The 24,307-nt window shown below is 30.8% G+C and overlaps 1 protein-coding gene across 1 annotated transcript in view; it reads left to right on the forward strand.

Annotated features, from left to right (window-relative positions):
• LOC129962700 (uncharacterized) overlaps nucleotides 1-24,307 on the forward strand; it is a 451,475-nt gene that overhangs the window by 350,618 nt on the left and 76,550 nt on the right. Inside the window, exon 8 of the mRNA XM_056076631.1 lies at nucleotides 21,072-21,142. Within this exon, the coding sequence (XP_055932606.1) occupies nucleotides 21,072-21,142 (71 nt within the window). The remainder of the gene's footprint in view (nucleotides 1-21,071; nucleotides 21,143-24,307) is intronic.

A 24,307-nucleotide genomic window follows, 5' to 3' on the forward strand; every position in this document is an offset into this window, starting at 1 on the left:
CAGCTCGGAGAATACTTTCCATACAACATTACTGTCCATACAACATTTGCGGCTCCATAGACAAAGCCTATCACATCAGCCAGCTTAGTAGTCTCTCTCCATGTTGGTTTTTGTGAAAATTTTGATGGGTTTGGTTCTAAATTTCATAAGCATCTACACTCTAAATGTTAAATCAGCGTATCAAACTTATCTGTCTGACTCTCTAAACACGATCATTACACGTTTTGTAATTAGCGTGTTAACTTATATAGACAAACTTCCGATGAATTATTCGTTCAAAATTTGACAGAAATCTGCAAACTTCATAGGCATTGCGTATAATAAATGTCAGCCATCTATCTGAAAACGTTTTTGAATTATCATATTCACAGACAGATAGACAGATAGGGTAACAAAAATACATTTCAAGAGGTCGCAAACGTGAAGATACGTCCTAATTTCGATTTCAAAATTTTTACAACTTTCTCTAGAATTCTTTTTATATTTTCTCTATATTTAGTACACGAGAAATGAAAAACAAAACATATCTACATCAGTAACATTAAATGAAATAAAAACTCATCTAATATTTAAAACTGTATAAACTGTAAAAAAACACACCATTACATTGAATTTCAAATAAATATAATGAGTGAATTATAATAAATCTCTATGAACCATTAGATATTTAATTTTTTTAAGTATCAACACAGAACCACATTTTCTCAATATGCAATTATTATACATATAAATTCGATAAATAAATCTTCCAATCCAGAATAATCAACCACTCAATCAATACACTTTTTTTAAATCTAAATCTATGGTTAATTTCTGGAGCTCAAACATTGATTACACTTTCTGATCTACGTAATGACTTTTTGCAATGTAGAATATTATCAAATCACGTATTTTTATTTTCATTTGATGGTTTTATTAAAGGAAATTTAGAAATAAAAATACAATTGAAACATAGTAATCCACATCATCCATATTATTACAAACCTGTGATGTTGCTTTCCAGCATGGTTAGTTCAATCACTAGAAAGACCGTTTTATGATCAGCTCTGTTGGGTGCTGATCGGGTGCCGGGTCAATGATCTCAGAGCTTGGCGATTTTGCGACGAATTTGGTGATTTTGGCGATAAAATTGATATTAATGGAAACTTCCAGATTTTTAGCAATTGAGGCAATAGGAATCGAGATACGCCTAATTGGTCCAGAACCTTCTCCACCCGCCTCACAGTAACTATAAAAGACCGGCAGTCTCAAGCTGCAGGGTCGAAATCGTAGTCGGAGTCGTAGACAAGTATCGAGTTCGAGAGGAACTCGAAATAACAAGCGTTGTGTGAAGCTCAAGAGATTGCTGAACTGAGCTGTGTGCCGAGTCCTGGTGTTTAGTGTAGAAGCAACATCGAGTCCTGCGAGGAGTAGCCAGTCATGTAGTAGACGAGTCGGCAATTGGATGCAGCTGAAACGAGAAGACACTGGATATTTGCAGCCTTTGGGAGAGACCGTAGAGGGAAGCTACTTAGATTCCCTCTCCTGCTAAGTTCTGTCTGGCCGCTTTGTGTGCTGTGATTGTTATCGCTATCGATTACTACTTGTGGGCTACTGTGTATTGTAGTATTCTGCTGTATGCTGTTTGTCTTCGTCTCGGTTGTATATATTTGTTATCTGTGTATTCGTCGGCTATATATTTGTCGTCTTCGTGTTTAATAAAAGTCGTCGTTCGTTATTGAGTCCCGCTGATTGTTTTCATACCATACACCCACTACAAGCGAACCCTGTGAATTTACAGACTTAGTAAATGAAATTGAAGTTTCCGTAACAATATTTCCACAAAAACAAATAGGGATGTGAGAAGAACGGAAACGTTTAAATTTAGCACTGAAAGTTAATGCCAGAAATAAAGTACACTAAATATTTGTTAAAGTACATCGAGATCTGAGATTGATACATCTCTTCCTTCAACTTCAAAGCCAGGCCAGAAATGTTTTCAGTGTTTTAAAGGATCATGAGGGCGTCAATATCATAAAATTCGCCAGTTTCATTACTCATTTTACAAAATGATCTACCACCTCACTGCCTAAATTTCATTCAGGATGAGCCGATGATGTCAGGACCTAAAAAAATATAAGTATTTAATATTTAGAGTGAAATTTTATTTAAATTTGTAACTATTTAGAGCTTGAATGAATAAAATGTATTTAAATATTTACTAGTTTAACGGAATTGAAATATTTTCTTTTTATTGTAAAATATTTTTTTATCTGTAAAAAGTTTTACTTTATAACCATTTACCAAAGCCCACTTGACCACAAAATCGGTCGCAGAGAGCCCGGTCTGTAAATCAGTATTGCAAGATTCAAACTTAGAATAATAACCCATTTGTGAAATATCGTTTCTAAAGGTTGTTCGGCAAACTCATTGTTGTCACCAACCTTAGATCTTTTCGCGGACACTTCAAAATCAGGACTCATCACTTTTTTGGGTTATTCAATTATTTTGAAATTTGCGACAAGCTTCTGCTTGGAAAATAAAACAAAAGAAATTTTAATTAAAATCTCCATTAAAAATAGAATTACCTTTCCCTCGATGGTTAGCGAATGTTATTTATTTTTTAAATTGTCGACACAATGAAATGCAGTAGGATAACTCCTTAGGAGGAACTTTCAGTGCGTTAGTTGGGAAAATGCAATAGACTTTTTTTAATAAGAAAAGGTACTATTTGAATGATGAACAGTTTTTTAATTTATTCTTCGGTTATTTCATCGATCCAAACCCCCATGCGGCGAACTTTCAATAACAGAATAGTATTGAATTATATATAGAAATGAAATGTAATAAATATTCTGGATAAATAATATTAACTTTAAAATCATTATCCATGTTATTGTATAATATTAAATAATAATCCATTACACTGTCATTATTATGGATAATTTTACTATCCCTGATAATTATAGTATTCTTAGTTATTACTTAGAATATTTTTGCTTATAAACATATTCGATATATATTATTCTAGTAACCTTTGAAGATTCACTAACATTAATGAGCACAAAAAAAAAAAAAAAAAAATCCCAATGAAGTCTTTGATGTCTGTCTCATCAAACTGTTTTAAACTTGAAATATTTATGGGCAGGTAACTCTCGAATTTTCTTCTGTTCGTTGCTCCGCTCCTCTTCCCAGTCATCTGTCATCCGATTTGAAATTTGAACCTTCATTGGAAAGAGAAAAATGAAAGGGTCGATACCTTTTTGATGAATCTGTACATATTCACAAAAAAGGAGAGTCATTTTACCTCGAAATTTCATGTCTCATAACTTACGTCATTTATTCAATAAATTCAATAATAGTATCTTTAATTTAAGAAAAAATGATGTGGAATAATTTACGAAAGCAATCCTCAAACTAAAAAACAATGTTGTGGTTTTGTCCATCCAATGATATTACGGAAATGAGCAACAGTGATTAAAAATGGACAAAATTTAAAAGAAAAATTCCGACATTTCTTTACTTCTGAAGTGAAGCTTCGATTGACTCTAAGAGCAACAAAATTTCAGAATTTTTTTGAAAATATGCTTTAAACGTAAACATAAAATATTTTTAAAAATTCATAAAATGACATAGAAAGATTGTATGGCAACCAGTTCTGCAGAACGGAATAGGCATATTAGGAAAAATAAGTTTTTGGATTATAAGATGATGTAAAAATTATTTTTAGATTGTCATGATGAAAAAGCTTCAAAAATTCGCTTAATCTATATATATAAAAATGAATGTGTGTCTGTCTGTACTCGATACATTCAAAAACCATCCATCCAATCGCCGTGAAAATGTGGGAAATTATTAGGTATATCCCTAGGAAGGTTTTTGAAAAAAAAAATTTTAAATCAGAGTTGGAGTTTTTTAATTATTAATTAAAAACTCACTTTCCCGCCAAAAAAAATCTGTTCATTTTCTCCACCGCCAAATGAGTAAGGCTTTTTTATTTATTTATTTCCCCCACGCAAAAGAGGATAGGCTTACGAAATTTTCGGCAGATTATTTCAAATGATTTTGTTTATTTTCTTAATGTTTGGTGCATTTAAAGTTAAACATTGTTAATGAATCGATCTTTCAGATTCATTCAGAAGTACTTTTGAATTAAAATAAAACAGAATAAAGGAAATTAAAAATTTCTAATCTGCATAGCGTTACCCCAACTGGAGTAGAAAATTCACGCATTTGCGCTATCATAATTGGCGTTGAAAATTCACGCATGCGCATTGTGTTCTGATTGTTGACAACGGATACGGACTTTGTTTTGAAAGCTTAATAAAATCGACAGATTATTTCAAACGATTCTGTTTATTTCCTTTTAATTTGATGCATTTAAAACTAAGCATTGTTAATGAATCAATCTGTTCATGATGAATCTGAGAAAATTTTGTTGAAAACTTCTTGAGATATTATATAAATTAAGAAAAATATTCTTTAGTGCTCATAAGGTTTAAATACTCAGCGACCCTGTTTTCAGTACTCATATTTAAAAAAAAAAAAAAAAAAAAAAAAAAACAATACTTCGTTTCAGTAAAAAAAAAAAAAAATATTATTATATTTATTGCAGTTTAATCCTTTCCACTTTAATTTAAAGCATAAATTCTACCGGAGCTAACAGAAAATGAGAGAGATACATATTAAGTTATGGCTGAAGACCTTTATAATATTATGAGTGAATTATATGACTATTAAAATTTGAAGTTTTAAAATATTTTAATGAAGTAGCAATTAAAATGGGAGTTCCATAAAATATTTAATTATTAAAATTTTAACGTGCATTAAGATTAGCGAACCGGCTGGTCGCCAAAGGCTGCTAGTTTTTGATAAAAATAGCTCCTCAATGCTCATTTCCCTTTTTCAATATGAGCATTACCAATAAGGTATCTGCTCTAATGGTTAGCTCTAGATCTGATAGCTTATCCTGTATATTATCATATATATATATGCACGTTTCCTTTTATTATCACTAGAAAGGTGATAGCATTATTACCGTATGCAAAACATATGGTAAAGTTTGAAGGGTGGAAAAAAGAATGTCTATATTTTTCTCCTAGGCCACTTTCTTGTGTCCTTTTTTTTTTTTTTTTTTTTTTGAAAAAATATAACAAGATATGGTTCCTGGATCAATTTTTCACTTTTTACTGAATATATATTCTCATTTTCTAGAATTTATGTAATCTTGAAGCGGCGCTCTGTGTACTAGATTATAAATATTTTGCTACACACGACTCCATCATTATTTCTGTGACTAGTTTGGGGAATATTTTCTTATAAAAATGGCTCATTTTCAGAGAGATACGTTATCATCGATCACTACTGTGGTTTAAGTTACGCGAACTTTGAAGTCATTTAATAAAAAAAACTACATATTACAGACTTTGAAAAATATGATATTTATCTAATATATTCCATCGTCATTCATAAGTGCTATTCTTTATCTTGTTCTCTTCATCTGCAAACACTATTAAAGATATTGACTTCACTAGCAAAAAAATGCATCTTCAACTGAAAAGGAGTGAAATCACTCATAAAAAATAAAAAAAATGTATGCTATACTTCAATTTATAAATTTAGGTTAAGGAATTCTTGGGAAGTTAATTTTATAATTTATATGATTATTTCACCCACTATATTTACAGGTTATCAGTAAGGATTTACGTCATTTATTACAATGATAGTTCAGGATGAATATAAGAAAGAGAAAGAATTTGTAAAATCGGTTATAATAAACGAAACAAAAAAAATTAATAATTCATTTTAATTTTTTTACTAATTTTGTCTCAATTTTTTTTTCCTTCTGCTAATTTTATATTTTTTTAATAATATTCTTTCCAGCCAACCTATTTTTAAATCAATTCGATCCCCTTTCCAGTGGTCATTTTATATGGCATTTCTTGTGTATTTAACGATGAACTTTCTCGGCGGTAGGTTTCATTTACTGTAGAAGGGTTCACGGAAATCAAATATTTCTATGACTAGCACATTGTTTTTGAATGGTGGAAGCGACGCTACATTTCAAAGTAGATAACAAAAATGAAGGAGCCTTCATATTTATAAATAAGTGAAAAAATGAAGATAAAATTTCTAAGGTGGGGCGATAAACAGGAATCTCGAGTTTCTTCTTCAGTTTTACATATCACGTCTAAATCACAGATTTTTCCAAAATGACATCTAATGAAAAGATATGACATAACATTTGTTATGAATTTAGCATGACATAAATTGAAGCAGGCCAAATAATACTTTGAGAATGTCATTTTGTAACAGACATTTTTTTTCATTTTGTAATGCGAACACACGATTAGATCATCGTTCTTGCAACTGTTTTGCCTTTTGACTCATTGAAGCGAACTTCGCGTATAAAATATGACATGTTTTAGAGTTTACTTTATGATTGAACGCTAATGTTTTTGAGCTACTTGAATTTTATGGACAGTTTGAATTATAAAATAATTTAATGAGCTGTGACATTTTTTTATAAAAATTTATTTAAAAGGAACCTTTTATTACAATCTATATTATTTTTTTGGGGTTAAATTTTCAAAAAAAACAAACAATTATACTATTTTGAATTCCCCCCCCCCAAAATAGAAGCAGCAAACCCATCACAATTCCTTGTGAATTACGTTCAGTGAAGAACACAGGCAGCTTTATTTAAACAATTTCTTCTTTCTCCTCGTATTTAATTATCGCGAATGCTTCACCAGCATCGCCATTAAATTCACTCCTGCGCCAAAGCTCTGAGATAAACGGAAAAGCAATCGCCCATCGTCGTCACCTAACAAATCCTTACACGCGCGGAACGGGGGGGGGGACGCATTAATCCGGTGCAACTTTCAAACGAAAGAAAACTTGTAATAATCCTCCTATCCCATCAGCCTTTTAGTTTGATGGAATCAGTGAGACCGAGTCTTCATTAGCGATCGGTTTAATTCTAAATAATTACATCGTGGCTGGAGATCTCGTTCCGATGGTTTCGAGAGCTTAAAATACTTCCAAGAATTAATTATCGAAAGCAACCGATTGGGAAAGTGATATATATATATATATATATATGTACATTTACAAACTTACGCTCAGTGGAATGATCGATTTTTTTTTCCATATGCAGATGTCAACATTATTTTACGATGAGATCGGTAACATCCATTAAGGCGGACTCTGATTTCATTTACATAAATATTTTGTTTCTTAAGCGTGGGCCTTATTTCGGAATGAATTTCAGCGCATACTTAAGTAGCATTTGTAATGAAGATAAAAACAAATAAACGCTTTTTTATTACTGTATGAAAAAAAAAAATACAGAAACTAATTATTCGTGAAAAAACTGAAAATCAAAACAGAATTGGAAAAAGTACACAGCGTTATTAGGAATGCTCCAAATAAATTAGAATTTTTATCATGTTATAATTCTTATTGAATATATACTTATACTAAAATATTCATATATTCTTAATGAATATTTTAGAAATTTTCTTCTTGTGATACAGATTGTAATTGGATTTTTTTTCATACTTCTAATATATTTTTAATTTTATTTTTAATGAATATTTAGAAGTTTTAGTTCTTTATGCTATTCCTTATTGATGAGTTTTTTGTGCTATTATTTTTAGCGCATTAGGCTTTGGCAAATTTGTTTTGATCACAAAATTTCTCATAAATCAAATTATTTTTCTACTTTTTGGTACATTGAGAAGATTGTATGATAGAAAATTTTATTGTTGACTTTTTTATTCTTTAAAACGGTATGACCCAAAAGATCGCTTACAGATTTTAAATTCTGTTCTGTCATTACGAACAAGACTTGTCTTACTTAAAATATTGCGTCCGGAAACAAAACTCTTGCACTATTGCGCCGATGTAGTCGACGTGCAAAAAACGTAAGTCAATACAGTCGCTAACAAGATTTTAGTCATAGAAACAAATATAACTACGCAGGGACTTCCAACAAAACATTCGTAAATAAATCATAAAAAAAAAAACTGTTAGAAATTTTAAATTCAATTGCAAAACATTCATTCAAAAAATGAATACAAGTTATCAACATACGGTTCATTGCATTCAGGTGTCATTGTTCCAAATTTCTTAGAGAAAAACCAGAAGCCATAAAAACGATCTCACACGTAGGTATTTCAAAACATAGATGAAATGCGCAGATCTCAAAAGCACGGATAAAAACACAAATCTTATTAAATGAATCTCAGAAGCATGCAATTCGGGACATGAAGAAACAAATACGAAACACAGAAGGAAAAAAAAACTAATAAAAAATGAAGCATTTGCTGAATATAACAATTTTTCTTCTTGAATCTTCTTCTCTTTTGTTTTTGCAGCAAATATTAGTATTTATTGGACTGTTATAATATGTAAATTAATATGCATTGCAACAAAGTAAATTGAATCAATTTATGTCGAAAATACGAACTAGATCCACGCATGGTCCTTCCTTTTTAATTTCTTAGTCATCCCCGTGGTTTACTTTTCTGCATCATTCATTTCAATGGACAGTAAAAATTTACCATAACTCAAAAAAAAAAAATTGCTTTTACTAAATGCTATTTTTTACTTAAGTGCTGTAAATGAATGGCACCTGAATTCTAATCCATTAGTATTAAAATTGCAGAATGGAAACGTACGTCATTTTTTCCCATTCTTAAGTACTTGGCCTATTAAGTATTGCACAATTGAGATTCTGACTGACTTTCAATACATTATAATATTTAATTTATTACACTTAATATACTATTTTAATGTTATCTACAATAATATGAAATACAATCTTTAGCCTTCCATAATCTGCATTTTACTTGCCCATATTTGATATATATATATATACAAAAAAGAAATACAACAGTCACGATATTCAGTTTATATCTGCAGCATCAAAGGACACCCTTTTCGGAATTCCTTCTGTTTGTGAAAATGATAAGCTCGGGATCGAAACGAGCTGAATAAACGACGCGCAGCACTGAGATCGAAATCGTAGACGAAATGTTGCCCGAAATCCCTCTGCGGGGAATTATCTGTCCATTCCTAAAAGAAGGTGGGAATGTTAAAATTCATAAAGGCAATGATCTACATAGATGAAATTTAGCATAATGTTATATAAGCTTCATTGTATATCTGTATTGAATTTTGGATGAACTCTGTGACCTGATTGACTGTCTGTCAGTCTATTCCTGTATATATTAAAGCGATAGTTCATAAGCACAGCAAGACAGACGAATAAAGCTTTTCATTTAAATTTTGTGGAATAATGGTAGATTTATATCAAACTTTGGGCCCAATCAATCGATTGCAAAACGTGCCCTCAAGGTTTTCCACTTTATGATGAAATTAAACAAAAAAAAAATGTCAATATATGAAAGTGTAAGAGAAAGTGAAGGGAAGCTGATTCTGCGATATATATATATATATATATATATATATATATATATATATATATATATATATATATATATATATATATATATATATATATATATATAAACTTTCAGACTCAAGAGCACATTAGAGTTAAGTGAAAGAAAATTTCGTGAGCGGTGGATAAACTGCAGAAAGAAATTTCGATAGCGAGTACAATTTCAAGTTGCGTGGAAGCGCCGCACAGAAACGCACCTCCCAGCAGCAAGTTGTTGCAAACAAAACAAACAAAAACAAAACAAAACAGCCATCTGTTTATATAACGAACACCATTATGAAACCATTTGTTTGGCTCAATTATTGATGTCGTGTTCCTGCTGCTAAATGAGATTTTGTTTTATGGTATCTGCTACTGTCCTTTTCTGATGAAAGGATTTTTCAGTAACAGAACGAAGAATCTACAGGAAAGATGAAAATGTTTTTGCATTAAATTTTACAAAAAGAAAAGGTCATCAATGCTAGACATTCATTTTCATCACTACTTATTTCTCGCTTTCAGAGCAAACTCTTCAAATGAATGAATCAAATTGTTACCGGCAGAAGTATAATCGTAACATTTAGACAAAAAAATCGTAACATTTAGACATTGACTGCTGCTACAATTCAATTTCTTGCGTAATTTAATTTCTTTTTTATGACTCTAGCGGAAAAGATTGTAGAGAAACCTTTAATTGGGGAAGTATGTTTAACTGTATTCGCCTTCATATGGGACGCATTGAATTCACTTTAACTTAAGGCGCTTGAGGAGCCGCGGTGGCCTGGTGGTACTGTCTCGGCTTCGGAACTGGAAGGTTTCAGGTTTGTGGCCCGATTTTACAGAAGAAACGTAGTATTAACGGGTCTGATGCACGTTAAATCCGTCGGGGCTAAACATCTTCTCCACTGGTGTGGTATGAAAGTTTGGAGAGGAGATGTCAGCTCAGGTGTCGTCCTCGTCATCTGACCGAATGATGAGGTTCAGAATGATGAGGTCCGTCCCAAAATAGTCCTAGTATTGCTTTAAAATGGGACGTTAATATAATTAAACTAAATTAAACTGAACTAAGGCGCTTCATAGGAGATGTATTAAATTACGATGAAACATTATTTCTAAGGAAGCACTCTTTAAGCTTATAAAACCGAGTTAAGCTTCGAAATCAAAGCAAAAGATCTGGTAAGAAAATTTGAAAGTTTTAGTGATGAGCCACTTTATTTCAAGAGGAGGATATTTTGATTAGAATGCCCCATTCTATGACCTCTGCAAACTTTTTCTAAAAAAGAATCATCCATTTCATTCCTCTGCTATGTTCTTTTCAATAAAAATAATTTGCTGCTCTTTCAGTTCAAAACTACATTTAATTATTATCAATAAGGTGAATTCTATTATGAAACCTGAAAGGGCTGGGGGGTAAGAAGCAATAAAAACCGTGGTACATTTTATGTTTGATCTCGTAATAAGATGAAAGGAATCGAATATGCATTTCCTTTCCACTGATTGCACTCGAAATTTACTTCAAATCTACATTTAAGGAGTCAACAACATTCTAAATTTTTTTATTATCATTATTTAGCTCGTTGTATTGTATGGTATTTATAAACACTCTAATAGGCATGTAGAAATTTTAACCTTTAACGAATTTGATCAAAAATCCTATAAAACTAGAATTCTAATTATAAAATGAGAGGCAGCAAGCTCATTTTATTTTTTAAGTTCAAATGGACAGACAGCTTTTCAACAGTAGATTTCATCTAAAATTGATTATTAGTTTGCAATTTTAATGTTAAAACCAAATGCTAAATTTATATTCGGATTGCTTATTCCATTTTTCAATCATGTCGTATTAAAAAACAGATATAAATCCATATTTTCTTTTTCAAAAGAAAGCAAAATCTCCAGAGGAAAATGTTTTAAAAAATATAATAATACCGAATACTTCTTAGAATTTAAAAACATTTTTTGCAGACCCGAAGAGTTTTTAAAGTAATATTTCATCGAAATGTGTTTTTATCCATAGTTCTGCCTCAATAAGAATTTGTATACGAGCAATAAAAGTGTTCTTAAGTGGGATCCTTTAAATCAGCAAAGAAATGATGCTTATCACGAACAGGTGACTGATGCAGAATGAAGTGCATCAGATAATTGACTTCCGAAGATGGACTCCACTTCTACTCTGCTTTTATCAAAGGATATTATTCGATAGATAAAAGCATCGGGACGATTAAGGCGGGGACAAAGTGCTTTCGTATCATTTGTTTTGACCGCCGATATCTCACCGCGACTCCACAGGTGTTCTAATCGCGGTCTAAGGAAGGTGCCTCTGTCTTTGATAATTTTCACCGAAAATGATCGGGATACTATGAGACGGTTCTCGAGAGACGAAAGTCTCGTTTTGTTGGATCATGATGGACCCAGAGAAATTCAGAGAGAGAGCCTGCACCATTGGGTCTGTGGCCCAGTTACGGAAATCAAGAAAGTGTAGAAGAATCAGCACTTTTCGCCGAAAGCTTAAAACGGAGGTATGAACATTTTCAATGAATCTTTCATATGAATCGCAATCATTTTAATATTTAAAATGAAATAAATAAGTTTTACAATACCATTTATCACTTACTACATAATGTAGTAAGAAATTTATTTTTCAACTTTTTCACAGAAACGGATGAAAGAAAAAGGAATGTAAGAAAATATACTTTTCCTATCTAATGTATGGTTCAAGGGATTCTCGACCCATTATTCGTATTGCTTTCACATTTCAATACTTTGCACCCAATTTTACAGATGGATTGAATTTTGAAACTAAAAGTAAATACTACCCAAATACATACTGCGAATTGACTTGTAAAATAAAGCGTGCATTGTTGCAATGGAATAACTCTTCCTGGCAAAGAGGTATTTCCATTTATTCTTAAACATGTCACCCGAATAATAATATACTATATACACTTGTCATTTTTAATGACAACACTGAAATGTATCCCAAATTCCAAAATGAATGCAGAATATGCCTTTTCTGTCTGATTTGTCATTCGTGTGATTTGGCAATTCGCTTTAAATCATCCTTCATTTATTATTTGGACCCTAAATGACCATATAAATGAATGTTTTTTTCCCTCCTGATGGATTCGAAATCTTTTAAATTTTTAAAAAGTATCGTTTGTGACTGTACACCAATAAGATGTAGGCCATTTTTTATGGATGGCATTATATTTTACTAAACTACTGCTTGCAGGCTTGCCCTGTAAAATAAGCATCTGTATTACTCTCATACAATTTGGTGGACTCACTGCACATAAATACCAATTCGTTTCACAGCATAGATAGTTTGATTCATCCGCCAGCATTACTTCAAAATAATGTTACATAATGGATGTATACAAATCCTTCACCAGTTACGTGTATACGCGTCAATTCAAATCTTCATTTTGCCGTGGTTGATGTGTAATATTTCATCTAATGAAAATGAAATCCTACTCTTTGTCATCATATCTCTCAAGAGACTCTGCAGAGCAGCTTCAGAATGGCTGATTTCATGCTTTCCTCTTCTTGAATTAAATCAAATAAAATGAAATATCGTGCAGTATTGATGTCTTATTATTTATGCACCTCCAGATTTCTTGTACTATGTATCATGAAAAAATAACGCTGGCGGAATAGCTCAGACGTGACCTTCACAGATGTTGTCCTTGTTTTCTCGTCTCAGATCAAAGTCAATTTTAATCCAAAAATAGATTTCTTATAGATTCAAAATCAATCGCTTTTCTAGCTATCTTTCAACTGCAGGAAGGCACGGCGTCTTGGGATCCCAAAAACGTTTGGAATAATTTTGTCAAAAGCAACGACAATGCACAAAGTTTTTAAATCTGTTCCAACAAGAACTATTTCAAAAATAATTTTTGCTTAATATATTTCATCTATATTTACGTATACATTCACGTAAAGAAATAAATGGCACTCTTTTTTATAGTTTTTTTTGTTAAGTTCAGTTATAATAAATCTAATTTATAAACAATTGGAGGATTATTAAGGGAATGATTTCATAATTTTGGATTGTGGGGAGATGACATTTTTGAGAGGACTTGTTCTGCCTGACCATTTTAAAATCATCGTTACTTGTTTTCTAAAACCTGTGAAATCGTCCCATTTTTTACGGTTTTAAACAAATAAAGTTTATTTATAATTTACTGAATAATTGTCACTATTAAAAAAATCGAATGTGTATTTCATTGCTTAAATGAAATCATGCTTTGAATCAAAGAATGAAATGCTTTGTTTGTATAGTTGTTGTTTTAAACATACACTGGTGGTCACAATAAAATAATTATTAAAGATATTTTTTTAATTCCTACAATAAAATGCTCCAAATGCCCTGCTCTGTGCTTTTCATAATTCCTTTTCTAAAATCATGCTTTAAAATAAGGTTAATATATTGATGTACAGATATATTATGAGTTACCTGACATAACGACAAAATCTTCTTTCAAATGATGCTTTGGAAATTTTAATTAGATTTTTAATCAAATAGGGTCAAAATGTCACAAAAAATACTTCATTTCATGTTTGCTGCTTGTTGTGTTTTTGGGTATTCACAGACAAGTAGACGCAATCTAAAAAATATATTTTTCAAACTCAAAAAAAGTATGAAATTTGGAAATTGAATGTTGAGCAACTTTTATCAGCCAATATTACTTTTTATTATAAATTCTGTTTCTCTTCGATGTTATTAAAAATTGTTATATGCATTTATTTTTGTCCTTCTTAAAACCAAAAATAATGAAATGTGTATATTTAAATGTGTTATGTTCGATGCTAAACTAACGTTTTTATTGTATTCTTAAATTATTGCATACACTATTTTTAACCCTCTTTAAGCCCAGAATTTATATTTTCGTGATTGGCTTTCCGTCTCATTTTGAATGAGCTTTCAATGTCTCTTAAGCATACTATGTGAATGAAGCCATGAGCTTAAATGACTGCGATACCTCTTTCGAAAACAAGCAAATTGAGAAAGTTTGCCGAGCCATTTGTCATTGACGATAGCTGGATGAATATCATCATTGAGTACGGAACTTGACAACAGGTAGAAAGCTATTTTTGTCGATGAATGATATCTTCAGGTTTCAAAAGTTCAGCATCTTTCATCTTGAATATTTCGGTTGAAAAGAAAGTGTTGCTCTGATCGAAACTAAATATAGCATTTCTATTCAAATATATCAATCCTATTTTACTTTATCATTATAAAAAATATATATTTTAATCATTAAAAAATGTCGATCTCCTGATTTTGATAAATCTTCAGACTTCTTTGAACACGAGAAAAAGAAACTCAAAATCGAAGCGAGCTCGATAAGTGAAGAGATCATTTTATCGCTGGTCATATTCATCTCTGCTGGATTTCGGATCGCATTCATCAAACGACGGGTCGCGTCCCCGTCTCTGTTTTGTCTGTCACTCAGCTGAGCCGACTGAATTGGAACATGATATCACTATAAAAAATGTTGATATGTATTTCATTTTAATTAAATCCATCTCCAGATGAACTGCTTGTTAGTTTGTCGATCGATGTGCATGTCATCATCAACAATAAGTAAATGAATATGAAATAAAATGTAAAAATGCTTAAATGAAATACAAAATGCTGTCTAAATATTCAAAGGAATATTCTAAATATTCTGTGTCCAATATACAAAGGAAAGAGGCTGAAAATATACATTCGGTTCTCTTCATTAAACTGCGAAGTGGCAATCAAAACACACTCTATCTTTTAAAAAATGCGAACATTGGAAGGAGAGGACTGGTTAAATGAATTAAGAACATATTCAGTTTTGTCTAACGAACAGTCATTTCACATCGCGGATACTTTTTCACGTACTCTTGACTTGATTTATCTTTAACTATAGCATCAGTTTTCCATAATATGAAATAAGTAAAACTTCCATCGACAATATTTATATAATGAAGATACATTAGCATCCATTTTTAAAAGCATTATTTGAACAGTGAGTGTAAACATGCCTTCATTGAAATGCTAGTTTAGTATATACAATATATCCCATTTACATTATCGTAACTGTGCTTCGTTTATTTAATTTGAATAATTTTTTTCATGTTAATAGGATATAGGCAAGAATTATTCACATTCGAACGAATTATTCAAAATTAAAATAAGTTAAAGTTTAATACAGTTTTTAAATAAACAACAGAAATATTTTCTTAAATTTGAAAAAAAAAAATAGAGAATACCAAAATGTTTTATTTATAAATAGTTTTTCAATTAGCTTTAATTGCATTAGGTATCTCGAATAACATATTCTCGCCTCCAGGATGCTACACTATTCGTATGTATAGCCACGGGAAAAAAAAGGAGTTACGCGCCTTCATTCTGTTATCATTCATCGTACAGTCATAAAAGAGATTTATTCGAAAAGAATTGACCCATTCTTAAAGTTTCTCGAATTAAAAATTTCATAAGAGGTCATCTATATATTGAAATAAGAACAAAATTTCTTATAGCAACACCCATTTTTCTCATCACATTTCAAAACTACATCAAAATATCTATCCAGAAACAAATTTCATTAGCACTCGTTCCGAAATTTTGGGCTAACAAAAGCTTCATCATCTAATGTTAAAATAAAATTTTGAACTTTCATTCATATCTTAAAAAATAATATAGTTATTGACCTCAACTCTTTTTGTTATGAAAATATTCGACACAATTTTCACACATATTTATCACTACCAAGCAATTTTTAAAATGCGAAAAAAATTTCAAATATAGAGTTTAAAGATTTTTAAATGGCAATAGGCTTAAATGTAGGTATAGATCGAAGGACAAGATCACTTTATGGAGGCATGCAACATTTCAGTTCATTCCTACGAATACGTTTTTCATTGCATTAAGAGCATTTTCAAATTTCAAAATGTCGATGCCATTATTTTTGGCATTCAAATGTTCATAGTCATGCATTTCATGAATCAAATATCATTTGACACATTATTGTAATGCAAAAAATATATTTAAAAAATTTCGTCGGCAGCAAAAAAATATGAAATCAAAGAAAAAAATAATGTGCTTTCCATTGCGGTAATATTTTATTAATAGTCTCTATTTTTAAATGTGGAAGATATTTCTCAGCTTGAATTTGGGCAATTGGAATTGAAAATGGCAGTATTATTTCCTGATAAAAAATTTCATAGTATTGTAACTACTTCATTTTTACAAACATACTGACCAAACCCGTTTCTATTTATAATGAACTCCGCTTTCTGCAACGAGTCTATTTGTCTTTATTTCAATTCGCTTGCGAGCTAGCTCAGTACTTCCTATAAAAGTCACAAAATCCTCTGCGTAAATGCAATCATTATAATGTTGTATATAAAGATAAATGGCATGAAAAATATTCTGAAATCAATTATTAGAGGACACATTTTGCATTCATTTCTTGGACGGAAACTGCATTTTGCATTTATTCCCTAAAGATGCGAAAAAGGAGAATTCAATAGTTTTAATGACACTCGAAGTATGGATGGATATTTTAATTCTTCACTGTTCTTGAAAGTATAAAATGAATTAAAATGGAGAAGCATTTAAATGAAGAGGATCAAATGAAATTTTAAGACAATCCATTTAAATTTACTTGAATGATGAATGAAATAAACTTTTTGGAAAATAAAGCTTTCTAAGAATTTCTCTTGATTTATAACAAAAAATTGAAGCAACATTTCGAATGAAAATTCATTATTAAGTGAATACTTTTTAAAAACGATTTGATGCATAGAATTCAAGAAATTATAAGTGTGATATTTATATAATGTTTGCGGTCGTTTTTTGCTTGATCTCAATGATATGAACCATCTCGATTTGACAAATAATTTAGTTTAAGCATTATTTTTATATCTTTTTGCAAAAAGCACTTTAAATTTTTAAGAACGAATGCAAAAGTTATTACACTAAAGTGGCTCATTTTAATATAAATTTTCTGTTATTAAACTTGTGGTGGCAACTCATCGTACTGTACAAAACCAGATTTGAATGTCAGAGGCAACTCAACTCCATTTCGAATCTTATACATTCAGTTTAGTTTCTTACTGCACAGTTTCGTTTTTGATGAGCATTATCTGAGAATCCAAATATGTCTTCATGTCAATAGTTATATATAGGCGTGATTGTGTTGCGAATAAAGTTAGTATTTTTCTAAATCGCCTCATCAAGATGGATACATAAACCACACACAACACATTACCCAGCATAAACTCCTTAAAGACATCCTCTGGAACAATTATTCTCATAATTATATAAATATAATAATATTTTCTATAACAGAATTTTACACAGATTGTAATTTTTGCTACAATTATGTCTGCTTTCAAATTTTTAATCATATCAGTAGGAGTAACATATGGGTCGAATAACAGCTTAAGAAGAGGCAACAATAATGGAAATTTAAGATACGTAGATTATGGAAGAAAACATGTATGAATGAACATTTGGAATACAATTTGCACTCTACGTGTACAAGCATATATCCTGTATATCCTGTATTAGTATGGAACTCTAAAATGTCGATAAAGCTTGGATGAAAACTGATTTACATTAAACGTGGATGAATGCACTACTTTTTATGAGCTGGTAAAATAAAGTAATGTATCATTTCATATTTATGAGTAGTAAGTGATGGAAAATGATAATAGTATATATTCATAACGAAATACAAGAACAAAGCACAAAAAGAATAAAAATGAGTTCATTTTCTCTCTCTCTCACTCTCTATCGGTAAAATATTAATTTTAAAACTAAAATTCATATTTGCTTTAAACAATAAAAAAAAATCTATACATTTCCTCCGTTTATGCAGCAAAACTTTCTATTTTAATGCTTTCAAGCATAAGGGAGACTAAGCAAAACTGTGAAACAACGATGCATTTTAAACAAAACTTACTAGACTCTTGGATATTTGTTTGCGAAAAAGAATTGAACTTCTCCCAGAAATTTTCAGTGTAAACATTTTATCATGCATGAAATAACAAACGATTTTGCCACTTAGATTGAAATTTTATAGATCTTTTAAGATATCTAAAAAACAAAGTACTCCGACGTCCAGAGGATGCATAAACCTTACATATCTAAATATGGAAACTTGATAAAAAATGTCAAATATCTCCCAATGTAATCATGGTATATTAATTAAAATGTGTACTGAGAATAATTTTTCCATCCGTAATTAATCCATTCCAACAACAACAACAAAAAAAATGTTGTCATAGAAAATTTTAAAGTTTGTACAGTTTCAAATATGTAGATGAAACCCCATGAAATTTCTGTGCATATAATCTTTTAAAAAGTCGTTTTTAGTTTTCATATGCTCTGATTAGCAGCAAAATAAAGCTGGGTTTTTCTCGCAACTTTACACATTGACTTTGATTATTCAACATTTTTTAACATGTTGCATGGATGTATTAATTTTTGGTTTACATTCAAACTTTCTTTGATTCATTTAATGTATCTCACTTCATATAAAATAATGTAAATTTTATTAATTGATTAATCATTAAGTTTTGAAAGAATAAAAATATTTTATTAACATCGACCTCACGCAATCACACAAAATTCTTATAGATCAGAAAATAAGTGAAAAATGGATTACAAAATTCTACCCTTATAATTGAAACGGGAAAAAAAACTCATGTTAAATTTAAAAAATGCACGAAAGTTAGCAATATGTAGCAGGTAAAAAAAAAGGATTCAAACGTTTTATTCGTAGATTGCCACAAAAGGCGCGGAAATAGAAATATCTCCCACGTACAACTCTTACCTGTGAAGGATGTAAAATATCTTTCCGTCATTTTTTAGATAACTCAAGGCTTAATAAATGAGTGGAAAGCTCATTCATGTTCTAATTTTTAAGCATTTTGAAATAATAAATCTGTATCTGAAAACTTCATGAGCGTCTCACCGATAAAGAAAGAGGAAGAGGTTTTTATAATTAACAGTTTGGTTTCCGTTAGTAAATTTAACATAATTATTTCATATCTACTATCAGTTTTTTGGGCGAAAGCTCTATTTTCTTAACGTTTTATAAATAATTTGGACAGATGTTTAATCTAAATTTACACAATTAATGAGGATTTCTAGGATGCATTACCGGACAACTGTTAACTCTACGCTTTTTGTAACAATTTTAAATCGTAGAATGGAAGGAGTATACCTCATAGATATTAGTTACGCTCGCTCTCTGATTGTCACAAAATATCAGAAACGCTGGTGCTTCCAGCTATTGCATCAACATTTCGTACGGTTTTTGCTTGTGCTTTCTCACTTACATTTTGATTTGATGATGGCTGTATATTTCATCTAAAAAAACTATTATTGCTAACTGTGGCTTCTATCACTAAGACACTGATGAACCAAAAATAACTGTTTTTAATTTTAAAAAAAAACTCCTTTCATAAATATATTTTTGCCTATAAATGTTTAAAGTCTAAAAACGAAGTTCCTTCTTACAAATATCGCGACTGCAGCATTCCTCCTTACACCGCTGCTTCGAGTCGTGAACCAGTATTCAAGAAACGTTACTTCTGAGAAAGGAAGCCATTCAAATAATTATAATTAGATAAGATCTGTGACACTTGGATGACCCCTTCAATTTGTCAACAGAACTCTTTTGAGATATTTTTTCTAGTTGACACGAATGAACAAATATAAATATACACCTAAAAACTGAAGGTGAGACATCTCCCTGATGGATAGCGTGGAAGAGTGGGTTGTCGGCTTCGTCTTCTGATCACTACTAAAAATTACAATGTCCTTTCTCACATAGCCCTAATATTTCTCGATATAGAGTTATTAATATAACTAAACTAAACTAAATTTTTATCCGACCATTTTATTTTTTTAAAAAAAAGAAGAAGAAAGTCAGTTGAAGCGATAAGTATACTATTCTCTTTTACTTTTCAATGGTTTGATTAATTATTTCATTAATTATTATCACACTACATAAAACGTAAAATAACAAGCCAGAGATGAAATTGTATATTATTTTCTTAAGTAAATATATTATTTTAATTAAAAGAGTTTGACTATTGTCTTGCTTCAAAGAACAAAATATTTAATATATCGCGATTTAGTTGCCCTAAGCAAATGCAAAATTTCAGACCTTTACTACCGGCTACGTATATTTATTTACCTTTTCAGAATACCATAAAAATGTATAATTCGAAGCGAAATAAAAAAATATATATATCACTCCGGTTTTTCAAATAAATTTTCAAAAAGGAGACCATTTCGTGTCATGCAGGAAAGATTCTGTCTATCCTACCAAGCAACTGATTTCCGAAATGGATTGTAATGAGAGGTTGGACTTGCCCAGCAGAAAGATGACATTCGTGAGAAAATCAAACAAAAATTCAAACCTAGTGGATGAAATACAGCATACGGTTTTAGCACAAGAATCACATTTGTATCAGAATTTGAGAACAAATTCACCAAGGGGTCGACCACCTGTTGGTGGAGCAATTTTTATGTTGTTCTTTTTTTTTCGTGAATATTGCAGATACATAATAAATCTTGGATCATTTTACTAGATTATAAGTCTCGACAATTGAAATAGATAATTCTGTTCTAATGGTTGCATTTTTATTGCAGACACTAACAGATGACTATGAGAGTGCAACTGATGAAGGAGATGCCCACTCGCCAACTGAGACGTCACCGACGTAAGTCAAATTTTTTTACGTCTTCTACTCATGCGTCACGGCCCTTTTCACGGGGCGAACTTCATTCATGCTTTCATTCACAGATCGCAATTTATACCTGAATCAGAGAACGATCACCTCTGAACCAGTACCCAAAGTGGTACTGTCTCGACATGGAGGACTTTGTGGCTACAACAGATTTATGCGTGAATCAGCCACCATATACGCGAAAAGTCTTTGGCCGGCGAAGTTCGAACTCACAACCCCAGGGATGCGACTACAACGCCCTACCAACCAGGCTATCTCGGCCATTACACACTCGTATATACTACAGTTAAATTGTTTTTCCTTTTCTTCCTCTTAGGAAATGCACTCGTCGCCAAAATCGAGCTCAGCGCTGGAAAACATTGAAACATTAAATGAGAATGACGGAAACAAAACACTTATTCTTAGAAATTAAAAGTATCTTTCAAAGAAATAATAAAGTAAATTATTCAATTAAAAAGGCATCATAAGATTCCATAATGATCATAGTAATGGAAATTATGAAATATATTCAAGACTGAAACCAGATACTATAAAAAATTACTTTAAAAGACGCACTTTTATAATTATATTAAAAGTAGAATTAAATTTTTATTCGAAACCGAAACAGAGATCATAAATGAGTAAAACAAAATAAAGAAGCAATGAAGCCACTGTGAACGCCAAAAGAAAAGTATTTCTAAACTCTTTATTATAGAAAAAATTACAATGTGGTTATTTTTAATTTAAAACCGTTTGTGTCTTGCGCTTTTACGATTTTTATTCTGAATACTTTTTTAATTATAAAAAGTAGTAACAGTAATAATAATTCACTTAGTATTATTAAGTAGGCCAAAATTATTAGTAAGTACATTTTAATTGCATGATGTTGATGCAAGCTGATATTCAGGATCACGCGCATAAATTACAAGAAATTTCGAAAGAGTGTCAAGCAAACGGTGAGTCAATGATTAATGTCTGTATATTCATTGAGTAACCACGAATACTTCTTTGAATGCGCTGCAGTTGTTAGATATAAGATGATGAGACAAAAGATATTCGAAGAATTTATCGAAAAGAAATTCATTTAATCAGCCAGATAGCATAGGCGTGCTGACTCAAATCAACCTTGATTGAAGAAAACAGCTTTAAGCTTACGTATTCAGATCAGGCGAACAAAATCCAACCTTCCTTTCATACAATGTAGCGTTGAGTGCTGTATTGCAATTTCTGAGTATAGAGATTTTACAGATATAAACATATAATGAGTTCGGGGATTTCATTCACTTGTTTTGACAGAATAGGCACGTATAAAGGCTCGTTTCTACTGCTTTTGAAAAGGTAAAATATTTCCGATAACAAAATAGGTGCTAGAATAACGAAATTCGATCATGTGATAGCGTAAATGTAATTATTGTAACGTTTATGAGGTTTTTAATATAATGAAATAAAGGCCGAGAGTAAAGAATTTTTCATATAAAGCAGACATTATATTATTTGTTAGTGCATTCATGCTGTTTTGATAAAACAGAATTTGATCGATGTATTCAAATTTAAGTATACCGACACCAGCAGCCAATAGATTTATTTTCACGCGCATTGTAGTGACTGTGTTTAAAAATGGTTTTAAAAATTTATGAAAATAGTTAAAAATGAATTTATGAAATGAGTGAACAGTGATCCAAGAAATGGAAATAAAATTATATAATGAATTATTAATTGTATATATGTCCTCTCATTTTATTTTAATCCGCTGGTAAAATTTTATCATAATTTCTTAAACTTCATTATAAGAGAAATAAGAAATTCCCATGTTGAAAAAGAAAGAAAGGAAAATTCGGAAAAAAAAATACCGAGAAATATATATAGCTGCTCAGTTAATTACTTAAAAAAACACCACATTAAGAAAAATTAAATTTCTTGATAAAAAAACACAACAAATCACAATTTGCCGTAGGGCTTTATGAAAGAGATGGAAATTCGCCGAACACTCACCAATGCACAATGCAGAGAAATGAAACGATTTCTTAGCGCGATTCTCTGGATTGGCAATGAAGAGTAAATGGAGCTCTTATTAAGACTCCTAATTGGAAATGAACACTGAGGTCCGCTCTTATTCCAAAGCAGTGATTTCATTTAAGGATTTTTACTTCTTGTTTTTTTTTAAAAAATAAAATGCCTTTTTGTCCTTTTTTTCTACTGGGAAGGGAATTTAATTATTCTCCCTGGTTTTTATGGAATCCTTAATCTAAATACTTATTCGCTGAATGCAAGTTAAAATTGTGGAAAAAAAATGCTTTTTTTTATGCTGTTGTTGGAGAAAAAGTATTTTCAAATCATAAAAGAAAAATGATCAAATACTAAACAGAATAAATGTACTGCACATATGTACGTAAATTTTGGATAGTAATGTATTATATATATTCGTGCATGAAGGCAGATTAAGTCTTTTCTACCCCTTCTCCTTTCTCTTAGTTACGTTAAATTTTGTTTGTGTGTGTGTGTGTGTGTGTGTGTGTATATATAATTGTTATTGTTTGTAGTTCCTCTGTTCCTCTAGTTCTTGCTAATAATAGTTCTGGCTGTTTGAGAGTGTTGCCAAGTGAGAGTTAAGAATCTTTGACAGTGTACGACGAAGATTACGATAGAAGGATTATATTTTATAGAAAACGATGTGAAATAGAAAGAAGTTATCGTAAAATACATTTTTAAATAAAAGGTGGCAGTAAAAAAAAATATCAAAGAAAAGTATCATTATTTGGAATCCTTACATTTCGACCCAACATGTGTTTTTGTAATTCAATAACAGACCTTACTGATTTAAGTAACTCTTCCGTAAATGACAGACACATCAATATTGCTCTGATACGCAACTCTTTGTTTACATCTTAAAGGCATTCATTAAAGATTCAAACACAGAGGCAGGGCGTTATTGATAGTAAAGATTTCTACTTAGCGCTTGATTTAATCTTTAACTTTGTTTGTTTCGTTGTATATTTTATTAATTTTAATAAGTTGATTAATAAAAGTGTATTTGCAAATTTTATAGGCGATATTTGAATTTAAAAAATATATCCATCAACGCTAACTTTGAATACATTTCTTTTGTTTTAAATATCAATTTTTACATTGCGTTGTCCTTCTATTATTAGATCTAAGAAC

The sequence above is a fragment of the Argiope bruennichi genome, chromosome 3 (genome assembly GCF_947563725.1).
Source record: "Argiope bruennichi chromosome 3, qqArgBrue1.1, whole genome shotgun sequence".
NCBI lineage: Eukaryota > Metazoa > Arthropoda > Arachnida > Araneae > Araneidae > Argiope > Argiope bruennichi.